This window comes from Mauremys mutica, chromosome 11 (genome assembly GCF_020497125.1).
Source record: "Mauremys mutica isolate MM-2020 ecotype Southern chromosome 11, ASM2049712v1, whole genome shotgun sequence".
Lineage (NCBI taxonomy): Eukaryota > Metazoa > Chordata > Testudines > Geoemydidae > Mauremys > Mauremys mutica.
The window spans coordinates 34401919-34415134 of record NC_059082.1 but is presented as its reverse complement, the minus strand read 5'-3'; the positions used below and the strand labels follow the sequence as shown (position 1 = coordinate 34415134).

Here is a 13216-nt window from a genome sequence, read left to right as displayed (position 1 = left end):
CCTTCCCCTGACCGGCACGACAGATGTGACTCCAGGTCTCGGTCCCGAAGACGTTCCCGTTCAGGCCGGTCTCGATCTCGGCACCGCTCGCAGTCCCGGTACCGCTCTCCTTCACAGTACCGGTCATACTCACGGAGACGCTCTCGGTCCCGATCACCGGACAGGCGATATCGGCACCGATCTGGCTCTCGGTACCGCTCTCGGTACCGCTCGTCCCGCAGCCGTTCTCACCGTCGGGACTCGAGATCCTGGTCGACCTCCCGGCACCGGCGCGGTAGATGGTCCCGGTCTCGCTCCAGGCACCGTGATGAGCGGCACCACTCCCCGGCACCGTCCAGGGACAGAACGGCAACGTCGGCGGCTCCGTCGCACAGCCTCTCGGCACCACCTTGGCCTTCGAGACAACCATCCGTCTCCTCCCACGCCGACAGTGCTGCTGACCAGCGCACTGAGCCTCAAGGCCAGGACCAAGGTCCTCCTCAATGGGCCTTCTGGACTCCGTGGGCATACCACGAGGCACAAGGAGCCCCTTTTGCGACTCAAAGCTCCAGGCCCTCCGACCACCGAGCGCCTGAGGCCACGGTCAGCAGGCCTCCTCCCACTGCCGTGGAAGAGGTGCCACTGGCATCCGAGGATGCTGAGCCTCCTCCTGTTGAAGAGGCTCCACAGCAGCTCTCGGAGCCCGCACAGGACCCTCTGTTACCGGGCCTGTCCTCCTCTTCCTCCCCGGATGAAGCGGTGGCAGGAACTTCCGCCTCAGGCCCTCCTCCGATTGACCTTCGAGCCCATCAAGACTTGTTGAGGCAGGTGGCCCAGAATATGAACCTGCCGATTGAGGAGGTGGCGGAAGACGACGACCTGGTCGTGAATATAATATCGGCGGATGCGCCTCTTCGGGTGGCCCTGCTGTTTATCCGCACTATTCAGCGGAATGCGGATACCATATGGCAGTCACCGGCCTCCATCCCTCCGACCGCCCGTGGAGTGGAAAGGAAGTACATGGTCCCGTCCAAGGGCTATGAGTACCTCTACACTCACCCTGCTCCCTGCTCGTTGGTGGTCCAATCAGTCAACGAGCGTGAACGCCATGGCCAACAGGCACCGGCGTCTAAGTCTAAGGATGCGCGGCGCATGGACCTTTTAGGCCACAAGGTCTACTCAGCCGGTGGCCTTCAGTTACGGGTCGCCAATCAGCTGGCCCTTCTGAGCAGATACACCTTTAATACCTTGGTGTCTCTGACTAAGTTCTCCGAGCTTGTGCCACAGGAATCCCGTCCGGAGTTCACGGCCCTCTTGGAGGAGGGTAAGAAAGCGTCCCGGTCGGCCCTCCAGGTCTCTCTGGACTCGGCGGATTCGGGAGCCAGGACCTTGGCCTCTGGGATAACCATGAGGCACATTTCCTGGCTTCAAGCCTCGACGCTCCCGCCTGAATTACAGCAGACAATTCAGGACTTGCCTTTTGACGGTCAAGGTCTCTTCTCGCAGCAGACTGACCCAAGGTTGCAGAGCCTTAAGGATGGTCGCATTATGATACGTTCCTTGGGCATGCACACCCTGGTGACCCAGAGGAGGTCCTTCCGGCCCCAACCATACCGCCCTTACAACCAGCCCAGGCCGCGACCAGACAACAGGCGTCGTGGCAGGGTGAATCGGCATAGGCAGTCGGGCAACCAGGGGAACCAACCCCAGCCGCCCCCGAAACCTGCTTTGGGGTCGAAGCAGAACTTTTGATGGGACACCCGAGGACGGCCCACCAGTTTCGTTACCGGATCCTTCCCCGTTATTTTCAAACCGTCTCTCCCAATTCCTACCGGCTTGGTCCCAGATAACATCCGACAACTGGGTACTTTGCACGGTGGAATCTGGTTACCGCCTCCAATTTGTTTCGCCCCCTCCTTCCCCGTCCCTCTTCAGGGACCCCTCTCACGAGCAATTCCTCTTGCAAGAGGTCGAGACTCTGTTGAGCTTGGGTGCCATAGAGGAGGTGCCAGAAGGCATGAGGGGCAGGGGTTTTTACTCCCGCTATTTCCTAATCCCCAAGGCGAAGGGAGGTCTGCGTCCAATCCTAGACCTCCGAGAGCTCAACAGGTTTCTGGTGAAGCTCAAGTTCCGCATGGTGACCCTGGGGACCATTATCCCCTCCCTGGATCTGGGAGACTGGTTTGCCACCCTCGATATGAAGGACGCGTACTTCCATATCACCATTTATCCTCCTCATCGACAATACCTTCTTTTTGTCGTCAACCACCAGCACTACCAGTTCACGGTGCTCCCCTTCAGCCTCTCCACGGCTCCGAGGGTCTTCACTAAGTGTATGGCGGTGGTTGCCGCAGCCCTCCACCATCGTCGGATACATGTCTACCCGTATCTCGATGACTGGCTGGTCCGCGGAGCGTCCCAGCAACTCGTAACGCAGCACATGTCCATGGTCACAGGCCTTTTTCACAAGCTAGGCCTTCTGATCAACACCGAGAAGTCTACCTTGACTCCAACGCAGAGGATAGAGTTCATTGGCGCGGTCCTGGACTCCAATCGGGCCAGAGCCTGCCTCCCTCTGCTTCGGTTCCAGTCCATGGCTTCCATCATTCGAAGCCTGCAGTCCTTCCCGATAACGACGATGCGCACCTGCCTCAGCCTCCTAGGCCACATGGCATCGTGCACTTTCGTGACCCTGTATGCGAAGCTCCGGCTTCGCACCTTTCAAACTTGGCTCATGTCCGTATACCGCCCGCACAGGGACTCTATAGACATGGTGGTCATGATCCCGCGGTCAGCCCTCAACTCTCTCAACTGGTGGTTGGACCCAGAGGTGGTGTGTGCCGGAGTCCCATTCCGCCCTCCCCACCCCTCCATCATGCTGACCACAGACGCCTCGGCCATGGGGTGGGGTGCGCACCTCGACAGCCTGCACACCCAGGGCCGCTGGTCACCCCACGAGCTGACCCTGCATATCAACGTCAGGGAACTGAGAGCGGTTCGCTTGGCGTGCCAGACTTTTCGCTCCCACCTCCAGGGCCGCTGCGTGTCTGTCTTCACAGACAACACGACAGCGATGTTCTACATAAACAAGCAGGGCGGGGCACGTTCCTCCCTGCTTTGCACGGAAGCGATGCAACTGTGGGACTTTTGCATAGCCCACTCCATACATTTAGTAGCATCGTTTCTCCTGGGAGCACAGAACACACTGGCAGACCATCTCAGCAGATCGTTCCTCTCCCACGAGTGGTTGATTCGTCCCGATGTTGTCCACACAGTTTTCCAGAGGTGGGGCTTTCCCCAAATAGACCTATTTGCCTCCAGAGAGAACAGGAAATGCCACCGGTTCTGCTCTTACCAGGGACACTCCCACGGCTCCCTCTCGGACGCTTTTCTCCTCCCATGGACGGATCACCTGCTGTATGCCTTCCCTCCGTTCCCTCTCATACACAGAGTGCTGCTCAAGCTCCGGAGGGACAGGGCCCACCTCATTCTCATTGCTCCAGCGTGGCCGAGACAGCACTGGTACACCCTGCTGTTCGACCTCTCAGTGGCGGATCCCATTCCCCTCCCATTATGGCCGGACCTCATTAACGCAGGACTTCGGCAGGCTTCGCCACCCAGACCTGCAGTCCCTCCACCTTACAGCTTGGCTCCTGCGTGGCTGACCCGAGCGGAGCGTGGCTGTTCTGCTGCAGTGCAGCAGGTGCTGCTGGAAAGCAGGAAACCTTCCACTCGGTCGACTTACCTCGCCAAGTGGAAGCATTTCGCACACTGGTGCGGTCAGCAAGATCTCAATCCTCTCCTGGTGCCTATTCCCAAGATATTGGACTATCTCTGGTCCCTCAAGGAGCAGGGCCTCGCGGTCTCCTCCTTGAAGGTACATCTGGCGGCCATTTCCGCCTTTAGGCCCAGCATAGGGGAACGTTCCATTTTCTCGAATCAAATGGTTTCCCGCTTCCTTAAGGGGCTCGAACGCTTGTACCCACAGGTGCGGCGCCCAACCCCTACCTGGGATTTGAACTTGGTCTTATCAAAGCTTATGGGAGCCCCCTTTGAGCCCTTGGCCACGTGTTCACTTCTCTATTTGTCCTGGAAAACAGCCTTCCTCGTCGCTATTACTTCAGCAAGACGAGTCTCTGAGCTTCGCGCCCTAACGGCTGAACCGCCGTATACGATCTTCCACAAGGACAAAGTGCAGCTTCGGCCACACCCCGCCTTCCTTCCTAAGGTGGTGTCTGCCTTTCATGTGAACCAGGACATCTTCCTCCCAGTTTTCTTCCCTAAACCGCACGCATCACGCCGGGAACAACAGCTCCATAGCCTGGACATTCGTAGGGCTCTCGCTTTCTATATAGAGCGAACGAAACCCTTCCGGCGTTCGCCCCAGCTCTTTGTGGCGGTAGCAGATCGCATGAAGGGCATGCCAGTCTCTTCTCAGTGAATCTCGTCCTGGGTGACATCGTGCATCAGGACATGCTACGAGCTTGCTCACGTTAAGGCTAGCCATCTCACCGCTCACTCTACAAGAGCACAAGCCTCTTCTGCCACCTTCCTGGCCCATGTCCCCATTCAGGACATCTGTCGGGCGGCGACCTGGTCTTCTGTTCACACCTTTGCTTCCCACTACGCTTTGGTGCAACAATCCAGAGACGATGCAGCCTTTGGCTCAGCAGTCTTGCATTCTGCCACGTCTCACTCCAACCCCACCTCCTAGGTAAGGCTTGGGAATCACCTAACTGGAATGCATATGAGCAATCACTCGAAGAAGAAAAGACGGTTACTCACCATTGTAACTGTTGTTCTTCGAGATGTGTTGCTCATATCCATTCCAGACCCGCCCTCCTTCCCCACTGTCGGAGTAGCCGGCAAGAAGGAACTGAGGAGCGGACGGGTCGGCAGGGGTATATATCTAGCGCTATAGCGGTGCCACTCCAGGGGGCGCCCAGCCGACCCACCGAGTGTTGCTAGGGTAAAAATCTTCCGATGAGCGTGCACGCAGCGCGCGCACACCTAACTGGAATGGATATGAGCAACACATCTCAAAGAACAACAGTTACAACGGTGAGTAACCGTCTTTTCTGGGAGTGACATTGACTCTTAAGTCAACAATGACCAACTGACACATGGTGGTAGGCCTGGGAGTGATATTATAGAAGTGTTTTAGTATCTGCTACAATGTCAGGTTTTTGTTATACAGTAAAAGCTTTATAATTCAGCATGTTGGGGAGATGGGGGGGTGACAAGCCAGCTTGTTAAAAATTCCAGTTTACTAAGCGTTATACATACCAATGGAATACCAATTTTCAAAGAATTAGAATACAATAAAATGAATAAAGTATAAAATAGTATACAGGTACTCACCAATCCAGTAGTTATACTGCACTGCAGAGTGGCTGGTTTCTTGAAGCACTTAGGGTATACAGGTAAAGTTTTCTATACAGTAGGGTTATCTTATGACAGTACATATTACTATGGGCAGCGCATGGCATACACTGAGATCACTAAAAATGCACTTAACATTAAAACTATACTGAACGTAATTTAATCTTTCTTTGATGATTCAGAAGGCACTTCAGGCCTCAGGGTCATCATTATCAATATCAATTATCATAGTAGATGTAGAAGGTGTAGGAGACTGGGCTGAATCTGTAATGACCATATGACCAGGAGTGCTGGAACAATTTTTATAGTGGTAGTGCTGAGAGCCAATGAATCAAATGTTAAGCCCTGTATAAAATGGAAACCACTTCAAGCCAGGGGGGTGCTGCAGTTCCAGCACCTATGACACACCCTGGAAGCGGCTTTTTTAATAAATCCCTGATATCAGCTTGCTTACTTGTCTTCTGCCTCTTTTGCATAAAAGTAGAGTGCAGAATGTGCAATTGCATAACCTCCTGGGCAGTATACTAGTCCCGGTTACTAGATTGAAGATTTGTATTGTGAGATATTAGAAATGCTGGTTAACAGAGTTTTCTGGTTGATAAAGTGCTGGATAACACAGCTTTTACTGATCTAGATTTTTTTAAACTAAACAATTTGCATGCAATCTTTACAATTCCCTATTATTTTAGTTAATTCATCCAGGGCCAAATTTTCCTTGCCTAATTCACACAAGTAGTGCTATTGATTTCAATGGGACAACTTTCATGAGTAAGGTAAGCAGGATTTGGCATCCAGATCAGTGTATCTGTGTGGCTGTTTACCTGACCTGCCCCCATCCTATTCTTCACACCAGCCTATTTTACCTTCCAGGCTGCAGTTTGCAGGGGGGAGTCTGGAGGCTGCACTGTGTGACTGCTGTGCTTGCAGCTTTCGTGAAGTACCAGGTTCTAAAAATAAGCCTATGTGTTTTATGCAGGAGAACCCCTTCAAGGAGAGGATTGTGGAGGCTTTCTCAGAGGATGGAGACGGGAACCTCAGCTTCAATGACTTCGTGGACATGTTCTCTGTGCTCAGTGAAATGGCTCCCAGAGAGCTCAAAGCAATCTATGCCTTTAAGATCTATGGTAATGTGTGGGGATGCTGTAGATAAATGGCTCCATTAATTCAGATTAACGGTCTGCCTAGGAGAGATGTTCACTATCAGTTGTGTGCTTAGCCAAAAAGCAAAATAGCTTAGTTTTGCAAGGTACTGAGCATCATCATTTGCTGAGCCAATCAGCAAACATGCACTTAACTTTAAAATCCCCGGAACTACTTGTATTCTTGAAGTTAAGCACATGTAGGATCAAACCCTAGGAAGAGATGTTTTGGTATTAGAGATGACTTTAGTGTAATTCAGGGATCTTCCCCTCTAGATAAACTGTATTATTTAGTCCACTGAAATGTCAAAAGATCATGTGATATGTCATTGTGATAACAGCAAAGATGGTAAATAAGATTGTTTCAGACTTCCAATATCAATTAAATTCTAGAAACCAGAAGACCATCGGAGAGCATGATGTTTACACAAAGATAGTATCTGAATTTTTCTCTTGCTTTTTTCTTCTGGCCTGTTTAGATTATCTTTGCACATCTGATGATTATCTGTACAAGTCCACAGCTGATCATTATGATGCTCATAGGCAATTCTCATTTTGTGTTTCTAATTTTAGACACATGGAAGAATGCTAAATGAAGCACTAATGGCTCTGAAAACGTGACTCAAATCTTTTTATATTAGCACTTAGGCAACATTTTTGTAGAAAATATTCTTGTTGTTGCATCTTTGCACAACAATTTCCTGGGAGAAATCCGCTTCATGTGCTTTCCAGGAAGTTTGCAAAGCAGTAATAACAGAGCTCAGGCAACAAACTGCTAATTTCTATAATAATCAAAAGGTTGAAAGTTCTTTATTAGCTAGAGATTAGTGGCTATATCCTGGGGTCCAGCCAAAAAGTGAAAAAAGGTAGATGCATGAGTGGACAAGACAGCATATCTCCACTCCCCACTGTCAGTACAAAATTACTGCCTCAGCTTGCCCTCTCTTTGAAATAGATCACACCTTTCCAAGTTTAAAGCAAGGTCTCCCCTCCTGGAATCTCACTTACTAAGAAGGTCTCCCTGCCTCTTTCTGGCTTCCGCCCCCTCCCCCAAGTGACGCCGGGAGCCAGCAGGGCGGGGTGGAGCAGAGCAGGGTGGGCTGGGGCCGAGTTGCTCACTGCTGTCGGCGATAGGCCCCCCGCTTATCCCCCAGGCCACCCTGGACTCTGCATCCCACTGAAGCGCAGGGCCCCTCAAAGCACGGTAAGCCCAAACATCGGTGATGCTGGGCCCATATTCCTAAATATTGATGAAGTAAGGGCACCACGGGCCCATATAACTCGTCCCCTATGCCTACATAGGGTTTCCTTAGTGAGAGCAGAGGGAGGCAACCGCTTGGCTATAGCCCATCATAGAAAAGTAAGCAGGAACCAAACCTGCTATGTGTACATTTTCTTGCCAGATAACCTATTAAATCTTGAGGCATACAAGGCTGCAAATCTGACAGTTCCATCAGGCTTGGAATATTGCTACTCAGTGGACAACTAGGTTCTGAGTTCATGTGACCATGGAAGTGCTACATGGAGATTTACTGGCAACTTATTAGCTGTTTGTATGTTAGATGGAGCAGTACAATAATTTACTATTTCCCCCATCACTTCTGTGGTTGGTGTCTCAAAACATCAATGTTAGCAGAAACCCATACTGAATGGTAACTCTAAAAATAGTACTCTGCAAATAGAGTGCTTTGTTTTCAAAGCACTTTCTAAACCTTAATTGATCCTCCCAAGTATTTGTTACATGGATGGGGAAGCAGACTGCTGTGTTCTTCATAAGGCCTTGATTCTGTGAGTTGCTCCATGCCATGATCTCCTCTGGAAGTTCACATATTGCAGGATCAGTCTACAAGTATGGATGTGATTACGTTGCCTGATAATGGTTGACCCACAGAGAATATAAGCTCTACTAAACAGATATACAGGCTGTCACTTGCCACAGAAACTGGGTCAGGTGTCTTTGGGAGAATCCAGATGTTGACCAAGAGCTTTGGATTTGAGTTAGATGGAAATGCTCCATATTTGGTCAAGTACAGCATCTTCTGCATGCTGGCCTAGTGCTTGCTTGTACCGTACAGAATCAAGTCCTGTTGAAATAAATGGGAGTTACCTGTTGTGAGAGAAATTGGCCCCAAGTTTGCTGGGGTTGAAGACAGACGTAAACATTTGTTTAAACTGTTTTCTTTTGTACACATTTTGTTAGAGTAAATTAATCTGGAGAGAGGTATTGACAATCTTCTTTTCTTTCTTCCTTTTCTTGTTTAGATTTTAACACAGATAACTTCATTTGTAAATCTGACCTTGAAAAAACCCTCAACAAGCTGACACGAGAAGAGCTAACAGCAGAAGAAATCACTCTAGTCTGTGAGAAGGTGATAGAAGAAGCTGATATGGATGGTGATGGGAAACTAGCATTTGCAGACTTTGAAAATATGATTTCCAAAGCCCCAGACTTTCTCAGGTATAAGAATTGCCTTAAAAACTATCAAATGTTCTTTCTTTACATATTTTGTTCCAGCTGGAAAGATGATGGCCTTGCCAAATGTTGACATGCTGGAGTAACATTTGACAGGCTCTAAGGCTGAGTTACAGTTTATCCTCTTTTGAGGACAGAAAAGCAGCAATGCTTAGGGCTTTTTATTTACACTTCTGCCTTGGTGTTCAGCCAAGGTCTCTGCACTTTCTCCAGGATCAATGCCTTGCCTATACTTGCCTTTTTGTATTATTATTCATTATTATTATTATTTATTATTATTCTGGAAAATCTCCTAAAGTGTAGTGTACGCGGAAAGTATCAGAGGGGTAGCCGTGTTAGTCTGGATCTGTAAAAGCAGCAAAGAGTCCTGTGGCACCTTATAGACTAACAGACGTTTTGGAGCATGAGCTTTTGTGGGTGAATACCCACTTCGTCGGATGCATTGTAAGCGGAAAGACACCCCTGGGCTCAGATCCTCAGTGGTATTTAGAAACCTAACTCCTATTAATTTCAATGGGAGTTAGATGCACAAATACCTTTGGAGGATCTGAACCCAAGTCCTTCAGCTGCAAACTAGGGGATGACCTCTACCCAGAAATCCTTACTTTACTGACTATTTGAAGACCAAGAACTCAAAGTTTTGATTATCTTTGCATTTGATTTTCTTAGATGTTTTGATCTTTTAAAAGCTCAAATGATACTGTCCTCAGGCAGGTCCACTGACAGCAGTTCCAGCCCCAGAACAGTCAATGAGCCCCCATGCATGCACAAGCCACGTCTGCGCAGATGCAGTCCGCCTGACATTTGGGTGGTGCTGTGCCTACACTGCTGGTGCCCAGCAAGCTCTTCCAGCACAACCAGTGCTTCCATATGCTGCTCGGTAGGGTTGCCAACTGTCTAATCGCGCAAACCCAAAGACTCTTGCCCCTCCCCTGTCCCACCCCTTTTCCGAGGCCCCACCCCTGCTCTCTCCATCCCCCCTCTCTCTGTCACTCACTCTCCCTCACCCTCACTCACTTTCACCAGACTGAGGCAGAGGGTTGGGGTGCGGGAGGGGGTGCAGGGTGCAGGCTCTGGGAGGGAGTTTGGGTGCAGGTTGCAGGCTCTAGCTTGGGCAGGGTGTGTGTGTGCAGGAGTTACCATTGTTGTCAGGGATGGCTGTACCATCTCACAAGGCAGCTGCATGAGGGGAACCCATGCCAAACTTTAAGCAGCTGGCCTGAGCCCTGTAGCACTGTCTTTCCTTTCTCAGACCTCTTCCTGTATATTTAGACTGGCCTCCTCCCTGTCTCGCTGCTTACTCTTTAATGGTACACTCACTTCCAGCTCTGTTCTCCCTGAATGACCACTGTCCTATCTCCCAGCAGACCTGATTCCTAGTTACATGACCTTATGCTCTCTCATTCCCTCCAGCTGAGGAAGCAAGCTACACCTGCCACAGATGAGGCTGAATCCCCAATCCCCTTAAAGGGACAGCTCACCTTGTGACACCTGTGTTCTAGGGAATTTGTTCCATGAGACAATGTTAGAGACCCAAATGATGTAGACACATTCCTTCTTTGAGTAATGGACCTCTGTGGAAACTCCTAGCCCAATTGCATTGCCATGAGTATTACTTAGGGGAACTTGGTCTTTCACTGTGCAGGACAGTTTTTGGTCATCATCTTTAGATCCTGAATGAGAGGGCAGACTGTTTCTAGATTTGTTTTTGTTGCTTATAGTTGTAGCCATTATAAGGAATTTAACTTAGCCATTATGTTCATAAATGGATACCAGTCCCTTCCAGTTCCTCTTGGAATTCTCCGCTAACAAGGAACTGGTAGTGCTACTGAAATGCCCAGATTTGTTCCAAATAACATGATCCATGGCACAGTAAAACAGTCACAGAAACACATTGCCGTCCTGATGACATATTGTATAGAGGAATATGACAATGTTAATGTCCTGGAGATGATTGTTTCATTGTGGAATATGTGGAGTGTAGATCCAGACTTCCAGGCAAACCAGATTCCCACTCCAGCAACAGCCATATGCGAGATCACCATCCCTTCCTCTTGATGAATTTTAAAATGGCGCTGTATAGTAGACATCTCAGTACTTATAAAGAGTTGTCGGGTAGAAGCAGCCCAAGTGGTATCTTCCATCATGAGTAGATGCCTAACTGTGAGAATCCCTAAATTCACTATTTTCTGGGGTTCTGAATATGAAGGTTCCTCTGTAGTATGGATGGCTTCAAAGTTCCTACAGTTAAGCACTTATCTGTTAAACTTGCTGATTAATCCAATAGTGGTCTATGATCTTCATTAAACTGCTCCTCAGTAGGATATGGCAGCAGAGGAGCAGAAACTTCATTCTGACCAGTACCACATGCCAATATCTGCTGCTCCACAGTCCTGACTGTCATGGGCATCACTTTCTCTGGCTCTTTTTTACTTTTTTTCAATACTGCCACGATCAGCCATTGGCAGCTCTGTTGTCCAATCTGCTGTGGGCTTTTCCTTTTTCTGGATTCTTTTTCACCACATTCAGCACTGTCACAGTCGGAGAATTGGCAACTCCGTAACCCTGTCTGTCATGGCCCTTTTCTTGGTTACACATTCTGATGCCACATGAAACTGCTCAAAATGGTGTATCCATTTTGGCCGCACTGATTTATCAGCAGTTACAGCATCTGCAGTTGTTATGGGAGACATTAGCTCCATTGTCCTTATTCTGCTTCAGACTCTATGTATGCTACTTCTGTCCTTTAAGGTAGTTTGATCTGTCTCTCTGTCCCTGTAGAGCTGCCCCCGCCCCTTTTCTGTTTCTAGAGCTCCGTGCTGCAGCTCTCCATGGGCTCTCTCTAGGGCTTCATGCTGCAGAGTTTATTTTTCTGTGCTCTCCCTCTTTTTGCCCTTGTCATCTCTTCTCTAGGCTGGAGCTTTTCCTGCTCTCACAGCCCTTCTTCAAGCCTTCTCTGCTCTCTCTCTCTGTTCAGCCCCAGCTTGCTCTGGGCCTGCTCCAGTACTGGCAGGTGAGGAACTCAGACTGTTCCCTCTCCCTGCAGAAGAGTTACACTGACCTTTTTCTTCCTTTCCTTTTTTTTCTTTCTGCTCTCTCTCTCTCTCTCTCTCTCTCTGGAGGTGGATCTGTCACTGCTGGCACAGCTAATGTGAGCCCAGAGATACAAGACTGCAAGCCCTTTAGCAGAGAATGATCTCCTATCCAGAGGTCCCTCAATTTATTAACTTTTTTACAACATGCTGGTCCTCTATGATAACAGGGGGACCATAAAACCTATGAGTAAAAGATATCGCCCTACTGTGCACCAGTACTTTCACCAGTGGAATCAACAGCGGGAGCACTAGCACAGGCAGAGTACAGACATTTTGTCTAAATCCTGCTCTGAGTACAAAAGCCTTTAAAATGAAATGGAACTCATTTGTTTACAGATTGGTTTGAGGTCTCTTCTCAGCATTGCTACGCCCACTGGGCCTGCAAAATGCTGTATTATCTGAAGAACATGCTCTGGAATCTGAAAGGGCAGCGCTTACTCTGATAAAAAAAGACCAGACTTTTTTGGAGTGGGAGGGCTGACTAACAAAAGGCCCAGTGCTATGAGGTGCAGAGAACCTCCTGTGAAGGGCAGATTCCCCTCAATTCCCACTGTAGTCATGAGGAGATAAGGATGCCCAGCACCTAATGGAATTAGGCCCTCAACTTGTATTGATTTTTAAAATTATAGAACGTTTAGGGCTGGTAGAGAAAAGAATTAAACTAAAGACCATCCTCTTTCTGGAACAGGAAAGGGAAATATATAACAATAAGTCTTTCAGGGCTTGTTGGGGCTGGATTAATTATATTCATTGGCATAATTTATTGAATGTAAGTCATGATTAAGGCTGCGAGTCTGTCATGGAAGTCACAGAAGTCACAGATTCCGTGACTTTCTGGGACCTCCATGACTTCTGCAGCCTAATGGTGCTGCTAACTCCAGGACCATCCCAGCACCTTGGGAAGCCCTGGGCCAGCCACACCAGCTGCTGCTCTGGCAGCCCCAGGCAGCCGGTCCCTGGCACTGCCCTGGAGCAGTGGTCCGGGACTGGTGGCAGTGGAACTCTGGACCGCCCCCTGCCTGGACCGGCAGTAGCAGGTCCACAGGCCGGCCCTCCACCCCCCAGCAACAGCAGAGCCCTGGGCCAACCCCCCTCCAGCGGTAGTAGGGGAAAGGGGCCTGGCTGCCCCCCCTCCCCAGCAGAAACAT

General features: G+C 49.5%; 1 protein-coding gene across 3 annotated transcripts in view; it reads left to right on the top strand.

Moving 5' to 3' along the window:
• CIB2 (calcium and integrin binding family member 2) overlaps nucleotides 1-13216 on the top strand; it is a 143660-nt gene that overhangs the window by 111855 nt on the left and 18589 nt on the right. For all 3 annotated transcript variants that reach the window (XM_044978638.1, XM_044978637.1, XM_044978636.1), the window contains 2 exons: nucleotides 6338-6485; nucleotides 8763-8958. In XM_044978638.1, the coding sequence (XP_044834573.1) occupies nucleotides 6338-6485; nucleotides 8763-8958 (344 nt within the window). The remainder of the gene's footprint in view (nucleotides 1-6337; nucleotides 6486-8762; nucleotides 8959-13216) is intronic.